At 40.9% G+C, this 25676-nt stretch overlaps 1 protein-coding gene across 1 annotated transcript in view; it reads left to right on the top strand.

Annotated features, from left to right (window-relative positions):
* CSMD1 (CUB and Sushi multiple domains 1) overlaps positions 1-25676 on the top strand; it is a 1845645-nt gene that overhangs the window by 1696181 nt on the left and 123788 nt on the right. Inside the window, exon 50 of the mRNA XM_067558441.1 lies at positions 16110-16295. Within this exon, the coding sequence (XP_067414542.1) occupies positions 16110-16295 (186 nt within the window). The remainder of the gene's footprint in view (positions 1-16109; positions 16296-25676) is intronic.

Here is a 25676-nt window from a genome sequence, read left to right as displayed (position 1 = left end):
CCTCCAGTAGCTCTTTCCTGCCTGATCCATTCTTTAAGGTCATGGAGTCAAATATTAGCCCCTGCATCCAAGAGATGGACACTATCATCCCTTATAAAGCTTGGGCCTAGTGTATTGTGTGTCCCTGTATTTGATCATTGAACCACACACCTCAGAACTGTTCTGGCCACTCAATGGTTCACATTTTTTCATGTCTTGCCAACAAGGTCAAAGGCTTCCCCAAATTAGCATTGTGAGTGTATCTGACCAAGCTTGTGTGTGGCTACAATTGCCTAATCAATTTCTTATCTCTTTGAATCTTAATTCTTAAATGCAATCTGGTTCAAGCCCGAGATCATTTTCACCAAGGCAAATAATCAGGACATTTGGTGGCCATAGCTCAGCCATTGATAAATTCAGAAGGTGCATGAGCTGATCCCACAATACATTCCCCTTCTACCATATCAATGAAGACATATGTTTTCAGTCCTGACACTTAATTGTATTCTACCTGCCAATTTGGCAATCCTCTTATTGACTCAATCTAGCACAGATTGCCCTCATATACAGATATCTGCTCTCCTCCTGATGTCTCTGCAGTCACAAATGACAAAGCTATCATGGTGCCCCAGTGACTCTGTCAGGGCAAATATAGGTCTGTTACACTTCAGTTTCCAGCACACAATTGACTGTAGCATCCATCCCCATATAGGAATAGTCTGTCTGGTCTGGCTCCCAGTCCCACAGACCTATAAAAACGTTGACAGCTTTCACAAGACATATCCTTTCATCTGTACATTCCTTTCATTCAGTTGTGTCCCCTTTCCTGTTTGATTAGTTTTTGAATACCTTAATTTAATGACGTTGCTTGCTGCATAAAATATCATCCATTAAATCCTGTCTATTGCTGCCTGCCATTCCAATTCTGAAAGCACCAAAGAAAGCCACAACAAATACTACTTTGAATAAAACCCCAAAACTGCATATTTTGGGTAACACTTTTGGGAAGCCTAGTATTATTTATATAGCTTGAATAGTGTGCTAGTCTCTTACAACCAGGTCTGAAGACAAAGTTCCTGCTAGCAAATGCTGTCAATCTAAATAGACAACATTCAAACAAAGGAGAGAGGATGAGGAGTAACACAAAGCACTATAACTGAATGATGAAATTAAGTACATTTCTTATTAGTTCCAAGATTTTTGTATTAATTTTTAAAATAAATATTTCACATTTTCTTCAATATTGTTAGTACCATTACAAGGGGGCTAAGATGATCAAGAGAGAGTTTAGAGGCCTGCATGTGAAGTGCATTTGAAGGGAAGTGGAGGCATGTCATACAAGATCATAGATGAGAAGTATGAAAGAAAGCCATATTCTCCAAGCCAGTCACACATGCCTCCACTTACTGCTGCAAGTCTTTCTTTAATTATAGACAGAACTGGTACTACCATTTCTAGTTAAGGTGCCAAACACTTGTCATTATAAGACTCTGTGTTCAGGTGCTTATAACTTTCACAAACTTTAACATGAGTATCTGCTTCAGGTTGACTGTTTTTGGAAAATGTAAACAAAATGGTTCAGCCATTTCCAAGAATAAGATTAGGGGAAAATATGTTTTGTCCATGTTAAAAAAAACCCCATGGTGTCCTCTTCTATGAGCAGATCTACCTCCACCATATTTTGGAGTAAGAACTTGAAATGTAGAAGGGGATTCTGCTGCTATCAAGGATACACCTTTTGTTGTCCCCGTGGAAAAACTGCCCAAATTTGACTAAATTATAAGCATTTAAAAATCTCAGTTCACCCAGGCTCAACAGACAGTTGTTAGAGTTTGGCAGCTACATTTTGCTAAGATTCCCTCAGTTCTGAGTATGCTCCAGCAGGCTGCTGTGACACTGGGCACAGGACACACGACCCAGGAGACTATCTGTTCAGTGCTCTCGATGTCTCCCATTTCTGTGCTCTTAAGGAAGTTACCTAACTCAACTGCAGATCAGAGAAGAGGCAGACCTTGGATAGCGGTGGATGGAGTAGAGACAAGAATTGGAAGCTGGCAATGGCGGATGGGGAGAGACTGTCATATAGAGATGGAGACTGGGGATATCTGGGCAAAGTGACTGAGAGTGGGATCCAATGGGGAAAGGAGATTGTGGCTGAAAAAGAGCTAGGGGACAGACTGGACACTGGGACAAGAAGCCTGAAACTAGGAGAGGAGGGGGAGACAGTCTGAGGTCATATCAGGGGCCCAGTGTAGAGGGAGCCTGGGGGGGGAGTCTGAGAGAGTCAGGATAAAGGAAGGCTGGCATTCAGATGAAAAGTAAGGAAGTGGAGATTAAGACTGATTAGGCAGGAGACTGAGGTTAGGATGAGGAGCTGTGGTGTGGTGAAGGGAGGTGAGACTGAGATGAGGATCCAAGTGTAGGTGGGGAAGAGGTAGGACTGGGAGGACAGGCTGGAGAGGACAGGGGCAGAAGATCTATACTCTCTAGAGCACATTCCCCTCCAGAACCTGGAACTGAACCCAAGATTCCAGAGTCTCCCATTCCTCTAATGTCATCAAATATCTGTGAAAACACTGGCAGATTGTGTCTTATCGCCCTCTCACGTTGATCCACATAGAGGAATACAACCTACTACTTTTTTCAGTTACTCTATTAGCTCAAGAGGCAGAGGTCTGTATTGTGGATCTAACAGTTCCAGTTCTGCTGATGAACCATGTGGATGTCAGTATGGTTCCATCTGATGGAATTTCTGGTTTTTTCCTCCCAGTTTGCTTTTTTAAACCTAGGAAACTGAACACAGAAACTCTGTTAAAAGAACATTAAGATTACAAATACAAGATCTAAGAAGTTAGGGAACGCCAAAAGGCTTGTGATCTCTTTGGCCTGCCTCTCTTCACAGTGCAGCATTTCTTCAGTGTTTACTGGTTTTCTTCTACATTTAGAACATTCCTCCACCCTTGTGGAGAGAAATTTGCTCTAAATTGGCTTTCCCCAAAATGTCTTTGAAAAATTTACCTAAACATAGTTAATTATGTATGTGTTGATTGGGAGAGATTTTGAATGAGGAGGGGGAGAGTGGTTCTTTGCTTTGCTGCCCAGGATCAAGGAAGCTGTTCCCAAGTATGAGGGGCAGCATGGAATAATTTACAGAGAGTAACAGAAACAAATTAAAGTAGTGGATAACTAGGAATATACACAGAGTATGAAATTAGGAGGATGGAAACATGAGCATAATGTGCAAATAGGAGTTGACATGTTTAGGGTTTGAAAGTGAGGAAGAATAGCTTAAGCATGATCAGCAGGCAATGGATACCTGTGGAAAAGAGTTCCAAAAATATAGGAAATTAACAATAATAAAGTTGAGGTTAAGATTGTCAATAAGGTTATAATAACACAATTCTGAAGAAAAACACAATGGAATGAAATCTCAGAAATTCAGAACTAACTACACTTGGAACAAAACCACTAGGAAACTACAGAAATGCATTAACTCTGTCTTTGTACTTATACCATCCTGTGCACTATGAGTCTGTGACAGCAACATTAGAAATAAGACAAGTTTACATACCTTATTGGTTTTCATTTTTAATCTATATATATATGTAATGTAATAAGGCCATTTTGTGTTAAAGTATTTTTCCAAGAGGAAAAGACCTTGTAGAGAAAATTTAATCTTTGAAATGCTTGCTATAAAGATGAATATGAAATTATAATTAATAATGATTATTAATTATTTCAACTTTAATTTATAAGAATAAGATATATACATTTACAATAAGATTTTATATGTAAAGAAGAGATTTTTTAAAATTTTGGAAAGACGTATTTATCTTGTATGAAAACACACAAGTCCTCCTTGAAAACTAATTAGAGCCAGAGATATATGCCCAGTTTATAGATATCAGCATGGGATATTTGTAAAAAAAGGACCTTTGATTAAGTCTGAAGTACCAGTAAAACTTATTCCACAGTGTTTAATTTATAAATAAACAACATGATTATGCAGCAAATAATGTTTGGAATCAAATTTGATTGTGTTTAAAAAAAAAAAAAAAGTGAAGTGTTTTTTCTGTATGTATGTGTAGTGCAACAGTTCCAATTTTAATATGAACATATTTCTCACTTAGGTTAAGTTGTTAGGGTCAAATGATATTTTCATTTCCTATTCATTTCATATTCTCTTTTCAAGTAGAGACTCAATTAATAATGCTCTACCTGCTGTATAAAGAATTTGACTCTCTTCCAAGAAATAATAATGTATTGTTATTACTGTTACTTTCAAAGCAACAGACAAACATGAGTCACAGTGATTCAAAATGATTGTAGATGGAGCAAAGAATTATAGCACATCCTTGTGGCGTTAGGCAGTGCAGTAGCCGCTCAGCTTCAGTTTCCCAGTGAGTCTTCCACTGCTCCGCCCACCCTTCTGGGTTGCAGAGACTTAGCTCTCTGGCTAGGTTACATACAGTTCTATTCTTTCTGGGGCACTCAAAGTCCAAAACAAACATGAAGCAATTTAAACTTTTCCCATTCCTCTGGGAAATCTGCTAGGCATCATCTTCCACAGTCCCAGCATACAGCCAGTCTCTTTTGTCTCTGCCTGCTCCCCTCCAACTGAGCAGGGTTCTTCTTTTAAGACAATTCCAGCCCCATTCCTGGAATCCTGCCTCTGCTCCGGTGTCTCAATTTGGGCTGATAGTCAATAGCCTATTAGCACTTTCTGGTCTTGCATGGTGGCTTCTGTGCCCCATTACACCCCACTCTCTCATTTGTATATAACTTTTTTTAGGGGTTAAAATTTTGCAAGCCTGATCTATCCCCCGTTTGATATTTGTGGAAAGTTTTACAAAAAACGGGTTCAGATATTTTGCGGTATGAGGAAAGTAAAATATACTTTTTCCAGTCAAAAAAAAAAATCATGTTTTACAGTTATAGCACTGAAGCAATGGGGATAGAAAGCTGAAATTTGTCAGGGATATAATCCTTACAAAGGACAAGTTTCCTATTATTGTCCTTGGAAAATTGTTTTATAATTTGGCCAAGTTATATTTTTTAAAATGCAGGTCTGTCTGTATCATCTGTTGTTGCTTGTTTTATACTTGGATTGTAAACTCTCTGGGCCAGGGATTGTTTTTTTTTTTTGTTTTGTACTGTGTTTCTACAATGCCTAGCATATATAGTGTAGTCAGGGTGACTCAGTGTCCTCTTTGACACTGTGGTTACTTACCTCCCTGCTGAAATTGGAGAGCAGTGAAATTGACAAGAAAGCCAGTTGGGTGGGGAGCTCCAGCTAGAGCTCGGCTTCCCCCGGACTCACTGTTCCCAGCCAGGCTGCTGCCCAGGTTTCTCGCTTCCTGTTCCCCGCCACCAGCCCAGATGCTGCTTCAAGGCTCTTGGCTCCCTGACCCTGCCAGGAGCCTGGCTCCCCACTCCACACTGTGCAGTTGCTTTGCTCCTGGTGGGGAGCAGGGAGCCAAGAGCCCGGGGGCAGCACCTGGGCTCCAGCGGGAGCTGTGTGCAGAGCTAAGAGCCAGGCTCTTAGCCCCCCAACACTGTCCCTCTTAAGTCGGTGGAAACATGCAATATGGACATGAACTACCGCAGTAATTACTTTAGTGGCTCTAAATCGACCTAATGTAAGTTGACTTAAGTTTCTAGCATAGACATGCCCTATATCTCTTCTTGCGGACCACTGTGAGAGCTGAGGTCAGGTACAGATGACCTGTTTTTAAGGTGTGAGGGCTGCTGGCAGGACATTTTAACCAGAAGACCTCAACTCTACTGTATATCCCCACTGGCTCAACACATCCTAAATTAGTGAACCTTCAAGACAAAGGAATTGCTGTGGCATATATCATTGAAATATCTGTGTTTGTAAGTAGTGTATTCATACACAGTATATGTGAATAGATTCAGGAATCCGAAAGGATTTTTTTGTTTGGTTTAAATTTTTTTTTTAAGAAGAAGGAAAGCTTTCCTATAGAAATAGAAGAATATTTTTGAAGGTATACATTCATGAGCAATGAAGTTGCATCCTAGTTTCCAGGCAGTAAATAAGCTTTTCAGCTTGTGCTGATTATACGATCTTTAGAAAAAATATACCTTGCTGCAACAGAAGAACAAAGACAACTAAAGTTAAAGAATTATTTATTATTCACTCTCTGAATGCTCATAACCGAGCTCGAAGTGTTCATACATAAGTACAAAGTACTTGTTGGTGGCACAGGCTGTAAGTCTCTTCTAATCATTGAGCTGAGAAGTATGTGGACCATTCATTGAATTGGACAATTTTCTTCTACCGTTCTTAGTCATTTTAGCAAACACATGGGAAGCTGATAACAGCTTCAGTGCACTTATGTGTTTAATGGCTTTGACAACTCTCAGCTGTTAAATGACCAAATGTCATCTTAGTTAGCTCTCTTCATAAAACCTTACTCCAAAAAGTATGTGTGTTTTGCTGTTATGTTACTTTGTGAAAACCACTTTGTGATATGTTTTGTTTGGACACTGTTGATCTAAAACCAGCTAGCATAATCAGACAAAGAGTAGCAGCAGGAATACCTCCTTCCACTACTAGTATTATGGGTTGAGAGAGATGAGTAGCAAAGAGACAGATTGCTGTAACTGAAGCAGTACCATGAGTTGCTGCTGTAATTACCAGTTCTTCTTTGAATGCTTGCTCATGTCCATTCCATTGTAGTTGTGTGCGCGCCCTCATGCACAGTTACTGGAACTTTTTTCCCCTTTGCAGATCCCGTAGGGCTGGCTCCTGGAGCCCCACGCACATGCCACGGTATATGAGGCACTGCCGGCTCTACGCTTCCTCAGTTCATTCTTTCCGCCTGTGACAGTTGCTGGAACTGCCTTGGCTTGCAATCGCATGTGCTCATTCCCTTTTATTCTGACCCTAATTGTTTGTTTTGTTTAACTTAGTTAGGTAGATTAGGCTTTAAGTGTTTTAGTGTAGTTAGTCAGTTTAGGATAGTCCTAGCTGGGACTTTGCCGGGAGCAGTGCATGCCCTCGTCACCGAGCTTCAAGCTGTGTGCCTGTGTGTCTGCAGGAAGGCCTTTCCGTTGAGCGACCCCCATGACAGTTGCCTAAAATGCCTGGGGGAAGCTCACCGCAAAGCCGAGTGTGAGATTTGTAAGGCTTTGAGGTCCTAGACTCAAAAGGACAGAGAGATCTATTTGAAAGCCTTACTAATGGAGGCAGCACTCCGACTGGCCTCCGAACCGACCCACTCTGCTTCAGTACTGAGTATGGTATTGGTACAGTGTGCGCCGTCAACACTGGCCCCATCTTGGCACTGACCTTCTTCCTCTCCGTCAAGGAAGAAGCAACGCAAACAATGTACGGAGCACGGTCATTCCCCCGCACCGGAGAGAGCGGGGTCGAGCACAGTGCCACACCCCAGCCAGACTGTGGAGGCTCTCTTGTTACAAAAGAAGCCTATGTCTCCAACTAGAGAGCCACCCCTGACTTCTGGCAGTGGGAGGCGTTTCTACACCTGCTGGCACCATTGACGCTGGAGGTATTTCAGGCGGCATGGAACTTGCTGGCCTTGCACACGCCCCTGCCCCAGCCTCCACCCAGAGAGAAGGGGCTAGTGTCACAGGGGAGGCCCACCTTGAGACTCCCTGGTTGGATCAGGCAATCCCTGGAGCGAGGAACGAGATCCCTGTTGCCCCAGGTGGAGGGGTCAACTCGGCACTGCTCCCCTAGAATTTGCTCCAGGTCACAGTCGCTGGAGCACCACCATCGGAGGCGCAAGGAGCGAGGTCGCCCTCCAAGCACCAGTCACGATCCCCGGCACTGGGTGAAGTTCATGCCAGGAGGCAGTGCCCGTCAGGGTTGCCTGCAGGAGACCACTTCCCTGAGGAAAGTCGGCACTGCTCCCGCTCCCTGACACTGAGGAGTTCACCTGCACTGAGGTGGCGCAGAACCTGGTCGCCGGAGGCTGACTTGGCACCAAGAGGGAGGCGGCACCACAAGTTATTGGTGCTCAGGTGACACTTCGGATGTTCCAGCTCACAGTCAGAGCATGACTCCCCGCGTTGGCACTGGTGCTGAGTATTGTCGTCATCATGTTCGATGATGCCAAGAGGCTGTTTTCCTTGTGCACCGGAGCACCCCAGTTCGGGTCACCGCTCCCCTGTTGCTTGGCGCTGTGCAGTGGGAACCTCTGAGGTGGCCCCACTGTGGTCGTCGGACAATTAGTCGGGGTCCTCGCAAGAGGAAAGCTACCGGGCAAGCTGCCGCCACCAACAAAATGTGCCGGTATGGCCTCAGGGGTACTGGCCTCCCCAATGACTGTACTGGGAACCCTGGGGATATCCTGTCAGATCAGGCCCACAGATGTTTACGTTGTCTGGAGTACAATCCACACCACCGACTGCAGACAAGGGCCATCATTCAGTTTCCAAAAATGAGTTGGGCCCCCAGGTAGGGGTCTCTGTGCCACCATCCACCCCACTCCAACTCTCCTCCTCTTCCCCAGTTAACCAGGATCACTGGGCATCCCTGGATAACTTCAGGGCGCACCAGAAACTGTTCATGAGGGTGGCTTCCAACTTGGGGTTGGAGGAGGAGGAGCTGAGAGAGGCATCAGACAGCCTCTATAACTTCCTAGTGACGGCCTCCCAAGCCCAGTGGCCCTTCCTGTGCATGAGGGGATATTGAAAATAGTAAAGGCCTTGTGGCAGACCCCTTTGTCAGTGGCCCCAACCTCCAAGGGGTCCGAGGAAAAGTACTACATCCCAACAAAAGGGTTTGAGTACCTCTTCACTTATCCTGCCCCAGGCACCCTAGTGGTAGATGTGGCCAATCAACGGAACAGGCCAGGACACCTCCACACCAAAAAACAAGGACAACAAGAAGCTGGACCTGTTTGGGAGAAAGTTTTATTCAACGGCAAGCCTCCAATTTCGAATTGCCAATCAGCAGGCTCTCTTGAAGGTACAACTTCAATCTCTAGGACTTACTAAAGTGCTTTGTGAATGCTTTGCTCCAGGACCAGGCGCTGGACTTCAGTACCATCCTGGACGAGGGCATCACGGTGGCCAGAGCGGTGTTACAGGTGTTTTTGGATGCAGCAGACTTGGTGGGCAGAGCTATGGCCTCCACCATCTGCATGCACACATGCTCATGACTGCAGTCCTTGGGATGTCCCAGGTGGTCCAGCAGTCCATCCAGGACCTCCCATTTGATGGATTGGCCTTGTTCTTGGACCAGACCAATGCAAAGTTGCATGGTCTGAGAGACTTGAGGACCACGCTCCGCTCCTTGTGTCTCTGTATGCCCACACCTCTAGGCACCAGTTCCATCCTCAGTGCCAACAACAGCAGAGGTACCAGCGTCAGCGATTCATGCCTTACAGGCAGAGGGATAGAAATAGGCAATCTAGAAGATGGCATCCAACTCCCAGGTCCTCCTCAGCTCCCCAGCAAGGGTCGTCTAGAAGATTGAGCATCAAAGGAGGCAGCTTTTAAAGGTGCACCCAAGAGTGGCATACCAGTCTGTTCCCCGCATCCCTCCCCCCTTCTTGAACCGCCTAGCTCCCTTCCTGTCTGAATGGGACAAGGTTACTTCAGACATCAGGCATAGTTTCAGCAGGATATGCCCTCCAGTTTGTTTCTACCCCTCCCAACAGCCCTCCTGCCCTGTCACTCTGCAGAGACCCCTCTCACGAGCAACTCCACATTCAAGAGATAGAGACACTTCTCAGCCTGCGGGCTGTAGAGAGGGTTCCACTGAACGCGAAGGGAAAAGGGTTTTACTCGAGGTATTTCCTCATCCCCAAAGCAAAAAGTTGTCTAAGGCCTATTCTAGATGTCATCTCAACAAATTTCTTAAGAAATTGAAATTTTGCATGGTCTCTCTTACCTCCATCATCCCCTCCCTGGATCCGGGAGACTGGTATGCCGCCCTCAGTCTGAAGGACGCGTACTTCCACATTTCTATCTTCTTCAGCCACAGGCGGTTCCTCCGCTTTGTGGTAGCTGGTTCCCATTAACAGTTTACAGCACTACCCTTTGGCCCAAGGGTGTTTATGAAATGTATGGCGGTGGTGGCGACGCACTTGAGGTGCAGAGGGGTCCAAATTTTTCCTTATCTGGACAACTGGCTAATCAGGAGCAGGTCCAGGGCCCAGGTCCAGAGCAGTGTAGATCTGATACGCTCCATCTGCTAACCCCGATGCAGCAAATAGAGTTCATCGGGGCGTTTCTGGACACCTCCCAAGCCACAGCTTTCCTGCCGCAGCTGCGATTCGAGGTGATGTCTACCATCATCGCTCGCCTGCACCTCTACCCAATGACAACAGCCAGGCACTGCCTGCAGCTGTTAGGCCACATGGTGGCCTGCACTTATGTAGTGAGTCTGGCTCACCTGAGACTCAGGCCACTTCAGTCGTGGTTAGCCTTGGTTTATGCCCCGATCAGACATTCCTTGGACTGGGTGGTCACAGTTCCTTCACATCCTGGCTACACTAGATTGGTGGCGAAGCCCCTGGGCAGTGTTGAGGGATGTACTGTTTGATGAGCTAGCCACTCGGTTACACTGGTAACGAATGCCTCGGACTTAGGGAGGGGACTCATATCAGCTACAACCTCGGCACACAGGGAGTCTGGTCAAGGGAGAAGAGGCGCATGCATTTTTAATGTAAGAGAATTGTGGGCTATTTGACTAGCATGCAGAGCGTTTCTCCACCTTATTGCGGGCAAGGTGGTGCAGGTACTGACAGACAATACAGCGACCATATATTACATCAACAGACAGGGAGGAGCTTGCTCATCAGCCCTCTGCAAGGAGGCCATTTGTCTGTGGGACCTGGCTGTGAGGCACAATTTTCACATAACAGCCTCTCACCTCCTGGGAGTGAGGAACAACAAGGCAGACTGCCTCAACAGATCATTCTCACCCTGCCACAACTGGTCACTGCATCTGAAGGTGGTCTCTACGATTTCCAATGGTCGGGCTATCCCCAGGTGGACCTGTTCACATCAGCGTGAAACAAGAAATGCCTGTAATTCTGCTCCCTCTGTGGTCTGGAGGCCGGGTCGCTCTCTGACACCCTCCTGCTGCAGTGGTTGGGGAGACTCATGTATGTGTTCCCACCCATTCCTCTCCTCTGCAAAGTCCTGCTCAAGATGAAGAGGGACAAACCGGACGTTATTTTAGTTGCGCCGGACTGGCTGCGCCAGCACGGCCATGCCAGCACTGGTTCAGCATGCTGCTGGATCCATCGATTGCCTCTCCATTGGAACTTCCAAGATGGCATGATCTCCTGTCCCAGGACCACAGTTGCTTGCTGCATTCGAACCTGGACTCCCTACACCTCACAGTGTGGAGACGCCGTGGCTGAGCGCAGATGAGCAAACCTGTTCAGCCAACTCCAGCAAATTCTGCTGGGTAGCAGAAAACCTTCCACGCAGGTCGTATATCGTGCTAAATGGAAGGGATTTACCTGTTGGGCGGAGTCCCACGGGATTTCACCAGGTATGTCGCTGATACAAGTGATTCTGGAGTACTTGTTACAACTAAAGCTCCAGAGGCTAGCCATAGCTTCCCTGAAGGTCCACCTAGCAGCTATATTGGCATTCCACCACTCTTTGGATGGGAAATCAGTTTTCTCCCACCTCATAACAATTAGATTCCTGAAGGGGGTGGAGAGGCTCTATTTGCAGGTCTGTGACCCAGTGTTTCCCTGGGATCTCAACCTAGTCCATTCCATGACCCACCCCACAATCCCCACTGCCAGAGTTGTGGCAATAAGGAACTGAGGAAGTGTAGGACCAGCAGCGCCTCCTATGCTGGGGCATGTGCGTGGGGCTCCAGGGGGCACCGGAGTTGGCCCTACAGGTTCTGCTAAGGGGAAAAAAGTTCTGGTAACCATGCACGAGGGCACGCGTACACCTAGAATGGAATGGAACAGAGCAACACATCTTGAAGAACAGCAGTTACAGGTAAGTAACCGTCTTTTACTGCAGCAGCAATAGCTTGGCAACCTAAGGAATACACAGAACAGCAACAGGGTTCCTGTATGAGAGTGGGAGAAGAAAACCAAAAAGGGAGTCAGGTATGATGCAGGTAGAATGAAGATGGTGAAAGGGAAGTGATAAGAGAGGAAGGAACAGATGCAGACACTGACATCAGGATGCACAAGGTGCAGTAATATTTTTTGTAACATGATGGGGATAGTAGAACAAACAGTTCTGTTTGGTGCACCTTAAGCAATTTAAAGGTAAATTGAATAGTATACACCTTTTATTCTGCAGTCTGCCATGCAAATGCCAGGGGATATTAGAGTTCCTGGACTTTAAGTAGTCTCCTGTAATATTAACACCAAACTAGAGTGTAAACAGTATCTGCTGACAGAGCTATTTTGCTGATAAAATGAATGCAGCAGATTCATTTATTTATAGGAAAGTCACAGAGGGCCAAATTCTGTTCCTTTATTCCATAGGATTTTTTCTGATTTTAGTAGAATTATACCCAGATTTCCACTGATTTAAGGAAGAACAAAGTTGGGCCTACATATATTTTTAAAATTTGAACCCTGATGTTTTTATTTTTAGACAGTTCACTGTTAATATTGGACATTTAGTGATCAGCGTGAATACCAGTGAGACACGGTACGCCAGGTTTGCTGATCAATAAGGTTCAATGTGCAAGATTTTCTATAAATATACTAGTTAAATACAAAGCCTAAAGTTAACTACAATAATTACTAAGCCTGGAGAGTTAAGCAATCACTCAGAAGGCTGTATAGAGGAACAACGTTCTTCAGGGGAGGGAAGGGAGTCAGTGGCCTCTGGTCCGACTGGCAGCACCTCCCACGGAATCAGGCATTGATGGAGCGCACCCCTTTGTCTAAGTGGTGACTTCTTATATCCTTCCATACACAGTTTTCACCTAATTACCTCTCTACTCATTATCATATATGCTAATTACCTACATTGGGTTCTCACCCTTGACTACATTCCATTCTTACCATGATAATTGGGGTCATCAAAGCAATATCTGGTTACAGGATGGCAGTGTGAAAATATGCCCCTTGGCAGTGAGAAAATGTACCCCCAGACGTTCAAGGACAACTTGTTGTTCTCATCACTGTTATCTATGTGCAGCTGCAAGCATACCTGTTGTGTATTTCATCTTGTTATATGCCGTGGTATGCAGAAACTGAGACATCTTCAAGGTTACTCAGTAGTCCTATTCATCTCTGCCAATTGGAAGATGTCATGCTACAGAGGTCAGAATAGCCAATCAAGCAGCTGAAGTTATGTTAGGCCTTTACGACAGTGGTCAGCCAACTCAAATTGCACTGGGCCTCCAACATTGACCATGTGCTGTCTTAAAACAGAAATTGATATCTTGCTCCCAGAAGAAAATGTTAAAACGAAAAGTTGTCAGGAAATTAAAACTAACTCCGTTGCATCCCAAAGTAAGTCCTTCAGGAGCCCTGCCAAAGTTTGTTCTATCACAACTGAAAAGAATTGAAAGAGACGGTTTGTAGGGCAGAGAGGAAAAGGTTGCCAAAATCCTGCTACCAACAAAAAAACAAACAAACACAATAATTGTGATTGGGAATAGGGAGAATTTAGTAGATTTAAAGGGGTAGAAAATAGGGTGGAATTCCAAATTTCTACCTATCTAAAAGTATAAGCAAAGGTTCCTCAGCTGTCAAATTCTGTTCAAAGGGGGGAAATTTAGTATTAGGACTGTTTTAAAAATGTTAATGTAAATGTTACAAAAGGAGCTGTTTATTTTGTCACATTCTTTCAGTTCTACTTGCATGTGCAATTTGGCATATTCCAGTCAGGAGCAAACACAATCAAAAACCACTAACCAGGAACATGAACCACATTTATCAATTCATGATGCCTAGTTTGTCTCATTGTAATCAAATTCCAAACACTATTCTGTATTTAATTTAAATCCATCAAATGTGACAGCTTTGAAATCATGAAAACAAGTTTGTAGTGTTATGTTCATGGTACCGTGACAATGAATTGTGAAATTAATCCTTTACACTGAAGCAGGTACATTATACCATTAATTAAATGGATTTTTTAAATTTGTTTCTTCACTGGTGTTCAATAGGCTTCTGGTAAAGGCTGTCCTTTTATTCTTTTGGCAAATAGTAATTTGATAAAATTGAAATAAAAGTCCACAATCCAAAGAAGACGAGCAGTGGAAAAATTGTTCAATTAAGTTAGAATGTTGCATTGCTTCCTACAATTGAGCAAAAACATATGGGGTAGAGTTTTTCTTTTTCAACCCCAATTGATCATCAAATCTCATCCCTGGGATTTTAATATTTAGAAGGGTAACACTTAAACTTACATTTCATTTCTATGTTATATTTACCAAAGACTAATATATCAGAGGCTGGACCAGAACAAGAAGGTGATTTTGCAGATACATGGGTTTGATTTACTGTCTAATCCTTAATTAAAGGGGCTTAATTTAGCTATTGTGGTATATTTTATACTCCAAGCTGCTGTTTTTAAAAGAGATTAAATTTTTCTAGAGAAATAAAAGGGCAACCTGGTTTTTTTAAACACCATAGGGCGAATGTAAAATCTTCCTCTGTTTGTCAAGTTATTCAAGCACCTAGGAGTTCACCCCTGTGGACTGCTAACCATGTAAAAATAAAGCCCCTACAAAAGAGTTCCTACTCCTACAGAGCTCTTTGCTGAAATCACTGGGAATAATCAGTTGTTTGGGCAGGCTTTGATAACTGCAACAGGTCGATATTGACTCAGGCATCACTGGCAAAGGCTTCTGACATAAGTATTTCCAAAATTCTATTTTACCTTAAAATCTTGTGTTATTAGGTGTTGTTAGATACTGTATGGTGGGCTCACTATCTCTTAAATCTTTCCTTTTGTTAATAAACTTATATTTGGTTTTAGTATACATAGATTACAGTGCTGTGTTGTTATGCTGGAACTAAAACTCAGTTGAATCAAACAAGTTGATATGTGTATACTATTCCCTTGGGAGTAGTGAACCTGGTAATTGGTGTGAGTGTCTAGCAACAGGGACTGGACACTACAAGGAGATGTTTTCAGAGTGGCTCAGAGGGCAGGTGTAACTGTTATTAATCTGCAATGCAAAGTGGGGACTGGCAGAGCCCTGAGGAGCATGATTGAGTGGCTGAAGGACTGGCAGTATCACTGAGCTGACATCCATCTGCCACAAGAAAGACTCCCTCAGGCTGGAGTCAGGATGGTAACAATGTCCCCACCTCAGAGACTTTGGGTGAAATCCTGTCCTCTTGGAGTCAATGGGAATTTTGCCATTCATTTCCACAGGGTCAGGATTTCACCCCTTTTTCATAGATGGCAATCTTAGAGCATGGCTATATACTTCACCATGTAAGTACAATTTCCAGCTTGTGGAGACATACCTGCACTAGCTCTGACTGAGCTAGCACATTACAAATAGAGTGTAGCTGCAGATGTGCAAGCAGTGGCAGGGACTAGCTGCATTGAGTATGTACCCATCCAAGGTGCTAGGTACATACTTGGGGCAGCTAAACCCTCCTGATGTTTGCACTGCTGCAGCTGCACTCTATTATTAGCATGCTAGCTTGATCAGAGTTAGCACAGGTATGTCTCAAGTTGGAAATCACAGCTCCAGCTTAAAGTGTAGACATACCCGTCTTTGGAATGATGGAAGTTTGGAAAAACTACAGATAAAATAAGAACAAAGCATTGGTAGACTTCATTGATATTTTATTGGACTTTGGGCCTCATAATTTTGGGTACCTGCTGGATGATTCTGACCAATAAATGGCCTGTTGGACTAGAATAGGTCACTTTACTCTGCTCATTTTATATCATCTATTGTAACTGCAGATTGGACTGAATTGCACAAATATAGATTAATTTATGAGAAAGTCTGCCTACATTGACTACACTTTATTTTATATATCCATTTTTAAAAATATTTTTGGATTAGTTAGAAAGTTGTAGACCTGGAGGAAATTGTTTTCAGTGGTTATTGATAATAGTGATGACCCATGATGACATTATTGTGCATGTATGGGTTTTGTTATAGAGGAGGTAAATGTGACTTAAAACCTAAAGATGACAGATTTCCATCTTTTTCCTCCCAGCTGTATCTTGTGGTATTCCAGAATCTCCAGGAAATGGTTCAGTTATGGGTAATGAGTACACTTTGGGCAGTAGAGTGATATATGAATGTAACGAGGGCTTCAAGCTAGAATCTAGTCAACAAGGAACAGCAGTGTGTCAAGAAGATGGATTATGGAGTAACAAAGGGAGGCCACCTGTCTGTAAACGTAAGTGTGCATTATTTTTCAAATATATTTCTATTGAGTTTACTAAGAAAAGTCTTCAGCATTGAAATTTAGCTCTGATGTATATGGATCCCACATTTTGGTAATTGAGGGGTAAATTTTTATTTAGTATGTGACCAGTTAGATACACAAATGCTGTTAATGTTACGAGTAGTGCAAAACAGCCTTAAAGCTATTTTAATGAGCTACACAGAGATTTCTTCAACATGAGGGAATCTCTAGATAGTGTCAAGCTATTGTACTCAGCTCTTCATCCCTTTCCTTTCTCCTGTCGCAGCTGCAAATAATCTTTATGGGACCACTGTAGCTAGACACAGTTTAGTGCAGCCCCAAAGCTGTTCAGACCTGTGCTGCTGACCAAATTGCCCTCAAGCCAGCACCAGGATCACAGGAATAGAAAGATGGCATGAAGCCACCTTTATCCACTTAAAGCTGTGTCAAGCAGAGCTTTTGGACAGTTCAGGATCTAGCCCATAATTTTATAATATGAATTATGATACCACCTGTGTATGTACAAACTCATATATATCAACAACATTTATACGTTTTAAGATGAGTTTCATATATCAGACAGAAAGGCAAGTTATCTATTAAGATTAGTTAATCACTCGTTTATCTTTTAAAGATATATGACTTAAAGCCTACAAATAACGAACACGCCTCATCTCTATGTTCCCCTTGTTAATGCTCTATTCTCCACCGTCCCTATTTTCTGTTACTATTTCTTGTTGCAACTTGTTTTAATCCGAGTTGTAAATTATTCAAGTCAAGGAGTGTCTCTTTAAATATTTCTACAGCGTCCAATCCAATGGGACATTAATTCTGACTGGGATCTCTTGATGCTAATTTGACTTTTAGCAATAAATTAAAATCTAAGCAATTAATTAATTATGAGCTTTAGATGTCCTTTTCATGTGCAGAAATAATACTGGAAAAATGTTAGCACATAGACTTCAATTTTTAAAAATATTGCCCATCTTAGGTACTATATTTAGTGTTACAAAATATTCAGTTGAGAGTGAATTTAGATTCTAGAGCCTGGGAGCAGTGTATGTACTTGTTTTCTAGACTCTGAGCATGAGAAGCACATTTTTTTCAATTCTCCATAAATGTTTGTTATTTTTAATTGCAGGGTAAAGAAAACAGTATAACAATGTGAATTTAGAAAGTAGTATGTTTTACTGCAAAATGGTTTTGGAGTTTAGATTCATTGGCAGAAGTATGTCACCCAGCCTGTGCTATTACACAAATGTGGGTTTTCTTTAAATACTCCCTAAGTTTTAATCACTTTTTAAATAGTATTTTAAATTGTCTAATAATTCTTTGACTTAAATGAACTCTATGGATGTAAAAAATGACTAAATAATTATTTTTTTCATGAGAGATTCTCCTTTTTCAAAGCATTGAGTTGCAAAAGGCTGCTGTTGGCTATATGTGTTAAATATAAAAATTCACTCAGACATCCACAACTTTAGAGTATATCTGTGAAAGTGTCTGAGGATGATATAGTGCAGCTTACCCAATGTGCAAGAATCCTTATATGCTAATGATAGAAGTGTGGTTGAGTATCCTCTCTCATGAAATCGCTTGCAAAGGTGTTGATTATAGTAGTGTTTTGTGTAATGTGCATAACAGACAACAAATCAGTTCATTTCACATAACCCACCAAACAGCATAAAATAAATAAACTAGCTATGATTGCTACCAGCTTAGGCCAGATTTGAACCAAAGACCTAGAGGTGAAAAACTGTATTTAATATATTCCTTTTGTTTGAGTCAACAGGGCTCCAAGCAATATTACAGAGGGGGAATTTACTGTAACAGCATATACTGTGTTAAAAGCTATGCATGAAGGGAATAAAATACACCAGAAAAAGTTTGTCAAAACTTTAGAAAGGACTAAAACGAATAAATTATATATTTTAGTATGTTTGGGGGACACAGTTTGAAGGTGAGCTTTTTTTTCTCTTCAGCAGCAGCCTTCTGTCTTTTTTAGTTCTAATAAAATTGATTTTTCCCAACGGCTGCCTTCTAAGATAACTTCTGCACCTCTTCAGCTTACAACAGCTTTGATTTTACATTGTGTGAAATTCTCATCTGAAAATAAAATACTCACAGCATTTAGATTATTGAGTCGTGTTGAACTTCAGGGAATGAAGCATAGACATTTTACAAAAGATACTGTTTTGTGGGGAAGCTCTGAAATACTATTTTAAAGAAAGTCATTTTATGTGACTTGGGTCATAATAACGAACATTTATCCAGTGAGATCGTATGTAGAATGGAGGGCTGGATTTATGCATCATCCAGTTCTGAGGGTGCTTAATACAAAGGAGCATATAATGCACATGTTCCTCAGTTTCTATTGGCTTCCCATGCGCTATTCTATTCAATTCAACATACTGATTTTGCAGTGGTTTCCAGTCTTTTCAGCCTAAGAGATTACCATGATATATCAAAAAGGTGAAGGGACCACTGTCAATTCTGTGGGACAAATCCTTTGCTCTGTTACACTCCTTTTTGGTGCTTCGAGAGCAGAAAGAGAATGAAACTCGGCCAAAAAGTCCCTGTTCAGTGCAGTCCCAAGAAGGCATAGAGAGAAAATAATGTCTCCATGCTCTCTGTACCTGGTGCAGGTGGCATGTTGAACGCAGGGATAGAGAGTGACCGGGGAGTGCAGTGCTCCAACTATTCTTTTGGGACCATACACCAGCTGGAACATGTTAGAACAGCCCATAGACTGTGGGAAAGTATCAGGGAACTATAACTGTTGTTAGCTTTCAGCTTCTCTTCCTCCTATTTTGGCTGCACTTTGTAGCTGTTTGTGTGAGGGGAGCAATCCGTTGCTAAGCACTCTCCCAGGCTGAGGCAGAGCCAGTCAAGACCCTGTCCATCTTCCCTTGGAGCTCTCACAGCCAGCAGGGAAGCAGGTAATGGAGTAGGCAGAACTACTTGCTCCTTCATCCTCTGTAGTGCATCATGCAGCCGGTGGAGGTCTGTTAAACAGCTGCAGCATAAAAAGGACAGTAGCTGCTCAGAGCACACTGAGCTGCTTTGATTTGTCATTAGGGCTGCAGAGGAAGCTCTAGGAGGCAGCTAGAGAACAGTGCTCCTTACCTCTTCCCCATAGCAATGGGGTTGATTCAAACACTTCAGTTTAAAAATCACAAGACATGGCTCAAGGATGCACTTTTAATTCCTAATCAAATACAATACTTTCTTAAAATGGTCACCCTCAATATAAAGCTTAAAACCACAAATGTTCCTAGGACACAGGTTGAACACCACTAAGATATTGATTTTACAGGGCCCTCAATGGACTAAGCCCATGCTATCTCAAAAACCATTTCTTCTTCCTCCCACAAAAGGACACAACATTTATTTATACAAAATAAAGAGTCCAGGGAACAGAAGGGAAAATAACCCGCCTGATGGTCTGAGATTACAGCGAAATGTTGATACCACAGTAAATCACTTCTTTGAGCTTCAGAATCCTTACAGTTCTCTGTGTCCATGGATAATACCTGCCCACCATAATCCCCCTACCGCATAATAAAGTGTCCCACTTGTTATGGGTGAGATTTTTTTCTGGGCTCTAAGGATCATGAGATGGGTTCCCAGCTAGAGCTTGTTAAAATTATGACAATTTGGAGAGACTCTTTATGTACAAGGTATAAATTCTTGATCATGTAATGTTGTTGTTGTTATGAAATTGACATATCCTGGAATGCCTCTTTGGATGTGGAATCCACTGTTTCTTGACAGGGCTATAACATGTACCTACCTCTAGAGACAATGGTTAGTCATTAGACCTTAAACATCCACCTATTCAGATGGGAATACCTTGAGGCAAAAGGCTGGCTCCTACCAGAAGTACTGGTTTACCATGGAAAAGAGATTAGCTAGCAAGATCCCACCTGAGAGGGATCACCTGTTAAAGCTAATCAGATCACATGATAAAGGTGGCTGGAGGCTATAAAGAGAGCTTTGGCAGCCATTTTAAAGAGGGAGAGAGAGGCAGAAGAGTTCAGAGATTCCTTATTCTGGATGAGAAGTCATGTGCAGGAGGGCAGGGATGTGGAAGGATTTTAGAGTCTTTGAACGATTCTGACTTATACCTGAAGAACTCTCTATACAGGTGAGGAAAATGATGCAGGGAACTTTTTAAAAATTATTTCATGTACATCTGTGTATCTCACATGCTAAGTAAGGAGGAATTTATTATGTTTCAGAATCCTGTGCAAAGTCTGTCTCTCTGTTTACTTTCAGTGTCATGTGGCATTCATCAAAACATCATCTTTCCATTTAGGCATGGTCAAAACTATGAAAATGTTTGGGAAGCCCTGTTCTAGGTATATTTTGAAAACTATAAATGCTGTAGTAAAGTTAATAACATTAAGGTTAAATGGCAGTAAACTGAATGTTTTACTTTATTTATACAACACTCAAAAATATCCTACGTGCTTTACAGAATGAATAAAAAACTTGAAGGACACTGTCAAGAAAAGCCTGTGAACTACTTTACTGACTTCTGTGCCATTTGTGAAATAGAAGCATATATGGCATGTTAAATAGCACATCTTCCTTCCAAATGACAGTAAACAAAGTCCAGAGGACATATTCAGCATGACAAATCAAACTGATAGAAACAAGAACACCAGCTGTTGTGTGGGGTGTTTTGGCCTCTCTCTCTCTCTCTCTCTTTTCACTTGGGAACTGAAAATATTGAGTTAATTACCATACTAAGGGATGGTTTTTATTTGTGGTAAGAAAAGTTTAAACTGTATCTTAAAATTATAAAAGTTCAGTAGATAATATCAGCTTCCACCCTACAAATGAGTTTAACGTGGTGATATTAATAATACAATGGTCACACTTGGAATATTTTCCATTTGGAAAGATTCAGTCAATTTGAGAGAAATTCCCTATACTTAATAAAACCAGTAACACATCTCAAAACTGTATGTGTGTGACCACTGTAGGCAAGTGTTATCATCTCCACTGTACAGATTGAAAACCTGTGAAACAAAATCCAGTCTAGTGTATCCAAACTTGATTGTTCATCCATTGTTCATTTTAGGTTAACCAGTTTAAGTGCAGAAGAGTCAGAGAGAATCTGTATAAGATCCTATTTTTCACAATAATGCTGCTGTGTGAAAAAAAATATTTAGTCTCTAGATACAGAAGCATTTCAGATTTGATGCATAGCAAACAGCACAGAAAGGTAAATGGTATATAAATGAATTAATTTTACCCCCAGGTTTACTACATGAAAGCTGAAGTCAATGCAAAACATTCTGCATAATATCTGTGATAATGTAGTCCCTGACACAGATGTTCGAGGCTGATTTCCTTTCATTTTAATTATTTACTTAGACTAGTTGTAGATCATTGAAAGAGTGATTCATGCTGGTTACATAATGAAACAAGCAAGGCTCACTGGTTTTGAGGTACTGGTTTTAGTTCTATGAAGCAATGACTAACATATCTATTGAATTTAGAAGAAAAAAGAATGGTCTGCTAATAACTAACTTGTACTAATTACTGTACATAGTATAATGATGATCTCTAACACCAGGTGAGAAGAACTAGTTATGCTTTGGATAGATCAAGTTACTTAGGTCTGAATCCTGCAGATGGATTCATACAGACAGAGACTTCCTGTTCTACATAATTTTGGTCATGACATTTGAACACCATATGGGCTGACCCCAGCACCTGCATGGAATCTCCTTGATATTATTTGGATTCCACACAAGTACAAGGGTCTGGTCACATGGGTCTAACTATTAGTTTATGGTCATAGATTTTATATTCAGTGGGGCAGAGACACACTGCCTTTCCTGTTGCATGAAAAATGATATGCACATGTATGTTGGTCTGTCACTGTGCTGGTTTCTTACATGACTGCCCTCTGCCTATTGAGGTTGTTCAGGAGATTTTCTTCTCTGTGTTGTCTTCCTCCAGGCCTGCTCAGTTTAGCTTAATTCACCTGAATTAAAGCTACTTTAATTCTGACTAATAGGGTCCACACAGGGGTTTAATTCAGTTACTAATCCACTTTAAATTCATACCTTTAGTTTATTTGGATTAATTTTCCTGTGAGTGTCTCCATATAAATGAGCCCTAAGACCCCCCCCCAAAAAAAAAAAAACAATCCCCCCAATTTTGAAAAACATGTTACTCTTTTAATTAGCTTTCATCAACTCAATTTTAAATTGTCTACCACCATGGAAATACGAAACCTGATTCTTGCTCTGGCAAGTTAAAAAGAAAAATATTAAATGAAATCTCACTCAGTTACATTGAGATAATCTCTCCCCACTGCTATATTGAAATATTAGCAAATATGGTATTTGCAATATATTTCATTTATAACTGATTAGTGAAAACTACTACTACTGATTAATGTAAAACTCTTACTAGTACTTTTCTGTAGTTACTCATAGGGCCTCATAACCTTCAATATATTTAGCCTCACAACCCCTCTATGAGGTAGGGAAGTGTTATATTCCTCATTTCTATAACTGGGGAATTGAGGCAGAGAGAGACCAGATAAATTGTGCAACATCACACCAGGAAAGAAGTCTTTCATGCTCTCCGAAATTGTAGGCTGCCCCTATAACCACTGGGCCATCCTTCATATCCTATTGTTGCCTAATATCTCTGTGGACTATTAAATAATTAAGCATCAGAAATAATATAACCTAAGACTCCTTCCCACCAACTCAGATTATTTTACCATTGACACAGGCTCCCCAGGTTTCTTCTTACTAAGGCAGTCTCTCAGTGAAAGTTCAAATACATTTGAAAATGTTTGTTTCTATTATTTGCCAAAGCCTCCGTTTATTGAAACTGCAAAGAGAGGAAAAGATAATTATAGAGGCTTGACAGTTTAATTTACTTTTCAGTACAGAAGGAAAAAAATGCTGATATGAACATTTATATTGATGAAAGACATATTGTGATGATATTTTAGGAGTTCTTAATATATACATCTGGATTTATTTATTTGTTTTTGTTTTGTTTTACTGAAACCAGACACTTCCAATTTTGAAGGTTTAGTTTAAGAAAATTGCCCCACAGTTTCCAATAACAGGCCATTCAAATTTTGAAAATGAATAGCAATTAGATTAACAGTTGATGCACAATAATACCAATGTGCAGACTTTTGCCAAAGAAATAGTTTTACAATCTGACTGAAAATTTAGTATCAAACAGTAAAAGTTCACTTCATATTATTTTCATATCTCTTTTTCTTTATCTTTCCACAGTAAATCATAAAATGGCATATTCTTAAGAATGAGCATTTCTATAGCTAGGTGTTATAAAAAAACATTGCATTCTTCATATGTATAGTAGATCTTCGATACTGTATCTAGAATTCATATTTAGATAGAATGTATCTTTCTTAATAGACAATATGAGCCCTTTTAACTCAATAGAAATTGATGATGTATAACTCCTGAAAGGTTATGCTGCTCACCTCACAGGAATGAGCCCTTTATGCTTTGTTATCATTGCTCTGGAAGTAGTTATATTAAGAGCTAAAAGTTATATCAGGAATTCAATTTCCTCTTCTTAAGAACATTATAGGTGAACTGAATATTATACTGTCTGGCTACATCATTAACTTCAGCAAAGAATAGCATCCACAAATATCTAAATGACATTGACTTCTGACTCTTTGTTACAAATAAAAGTTATGCTTTGACATGCTACACTGAGGTTACATAATTTAGTAATCTTTTGGTTATATCAGTTCTTGAATTGTGTATTTCTTTTCCATGAAAAAATATTCCATGGCTAGAGTTGGATGGGAACCTGTTTCTGTTTTGTGTTAAATTTCATGGGTTTGATTCTTTTTTTTTTTTCCATTCCAGAGCAGAACAAAATATTTTTTTTTTCAAAATTTCCCATGAAACAAAATTTGGATGTGTTTATTTGTATTGATCAAATTGGAATGAAACATTTCAATGTTATCCCACCAAAATGGTATGAATTTTTTAGTAATATAAAATGAAAAATTTCTAAATTAAAAGTTGTTTTGGAAAAAAAAAAAAGTCAAAAGTTGTTTTAAAAAATGTTTAAATCGAAAACTGACATTATCAAAATACTTCATGATGTGTTGTTTTCTAATAGATAATTTGTTGATATTGACACATTAATTTTCAATTAATCAATATTTCCTCATGGGAGAATATTCTGTTCACAAATGTCCAACTAGCTGTATCCACATCCCAGTATTTTAAATTTTCTGTCATATAATTTGTCCCTCTGAATGAGATCTCACTTAGTTTTAGTTAGAAGCATTGACATTTTGGTCAGTTATTGTATAAATGTTAATTGAAAATGAGACAAATAACTCTGTAGGTAGTGTAATAGGGAATATCATGTGCATCTTAAAGTGTGATATACAAAGTTTTACATAGAAAATAATTATATAGTTTCCTATAATAGTAATCTTAGCCAAAATTCTCACTCTGAGAATACAAGACTATACACATTTAAATGTTTGTGAATGAGTGCCACAAATATATTAAAATTAGGGGAAATTGATTGGCATATCTTTACATATGGGTAGTCTCTTCTGGAATAAAAGTGATATTTTTTCCAAAATAATTACTCTGCTTTGGAAGTGCATTAATTATTCTTGAATGAAGAGACTTTTAATCTGAAATAATGTCTACATGTGGAGCTATTCTGGGATAGCTAGTCCAGGCAATTTCCCCATCCAGACAAGCCCTTAGCAAACAAGAATAATGAGGCTCTCCTGGATTAAATGAATGTACAGATGGTAGGGAAATAGTAAATTTGTATTAGTTAGAAAAGAAATGGTTAAGACCCCAATCCTACAAACAATTATCTTTATTGCCCTGAGTAGTTCCATTGTCTTCAGTGGAACTATGTTAAGCATGTGTGTAAGTGTTTGTAGGATTGGGCCCTAACAGTCTGAGATATATATGTTAAAACAAAGATGAATATCCCAAAACTGATTAAAGAACAAGCATGATCCTAAAGCTTGATACTCCATAAGAATCTGCCTGAGCAGGCTCTGCCAGCACTGAGTCCTATTAAAGTTTGTGGGAGTATGCAGGTTGCAGGAATCACACATACAGGTTCTTTTGCAAGTTTGGAGCTTAAACTGTGATCAAGTCAGTCCATGAAGAATTACGCAGAAGGTTATGAATGTATAGAACAAAAAATACGTTATTGAATAGAAATGTACCTGGGAAACAGGTCAAATGTACTGTTATGTTAGTTATACTCCCCTTCCTGCCCTGCAGTTTAACTCTTTACTGAAGCAAAGGCTAGATTTCTGTCTTATTAGAACTTTCCAAAAAAGCATTTTGCAGAGTCAAA

The sequence above is a fragment of the Emydura macquarii genome, unplaced genomic scaffold (genome assembly GCF_026122565.2).
Source record: "Emydura macquarii macquarii isolate MOO-44397 ecotype Brisbane River unplaced genomic scaffold, CSIRO-AGI_Emac_v2 contig_2063, whole genome shotgun sequence".
NCBI lineage: Eukaryota > Metazoa > Chordata > Testudines > Chelidae > Emydura > Emydura macquarii.
The sequence above is the reverse complement of the archived record's forward strand: the minus strand, read 5'-3'. Positions and strand labels throughout refer to the sequence as shown.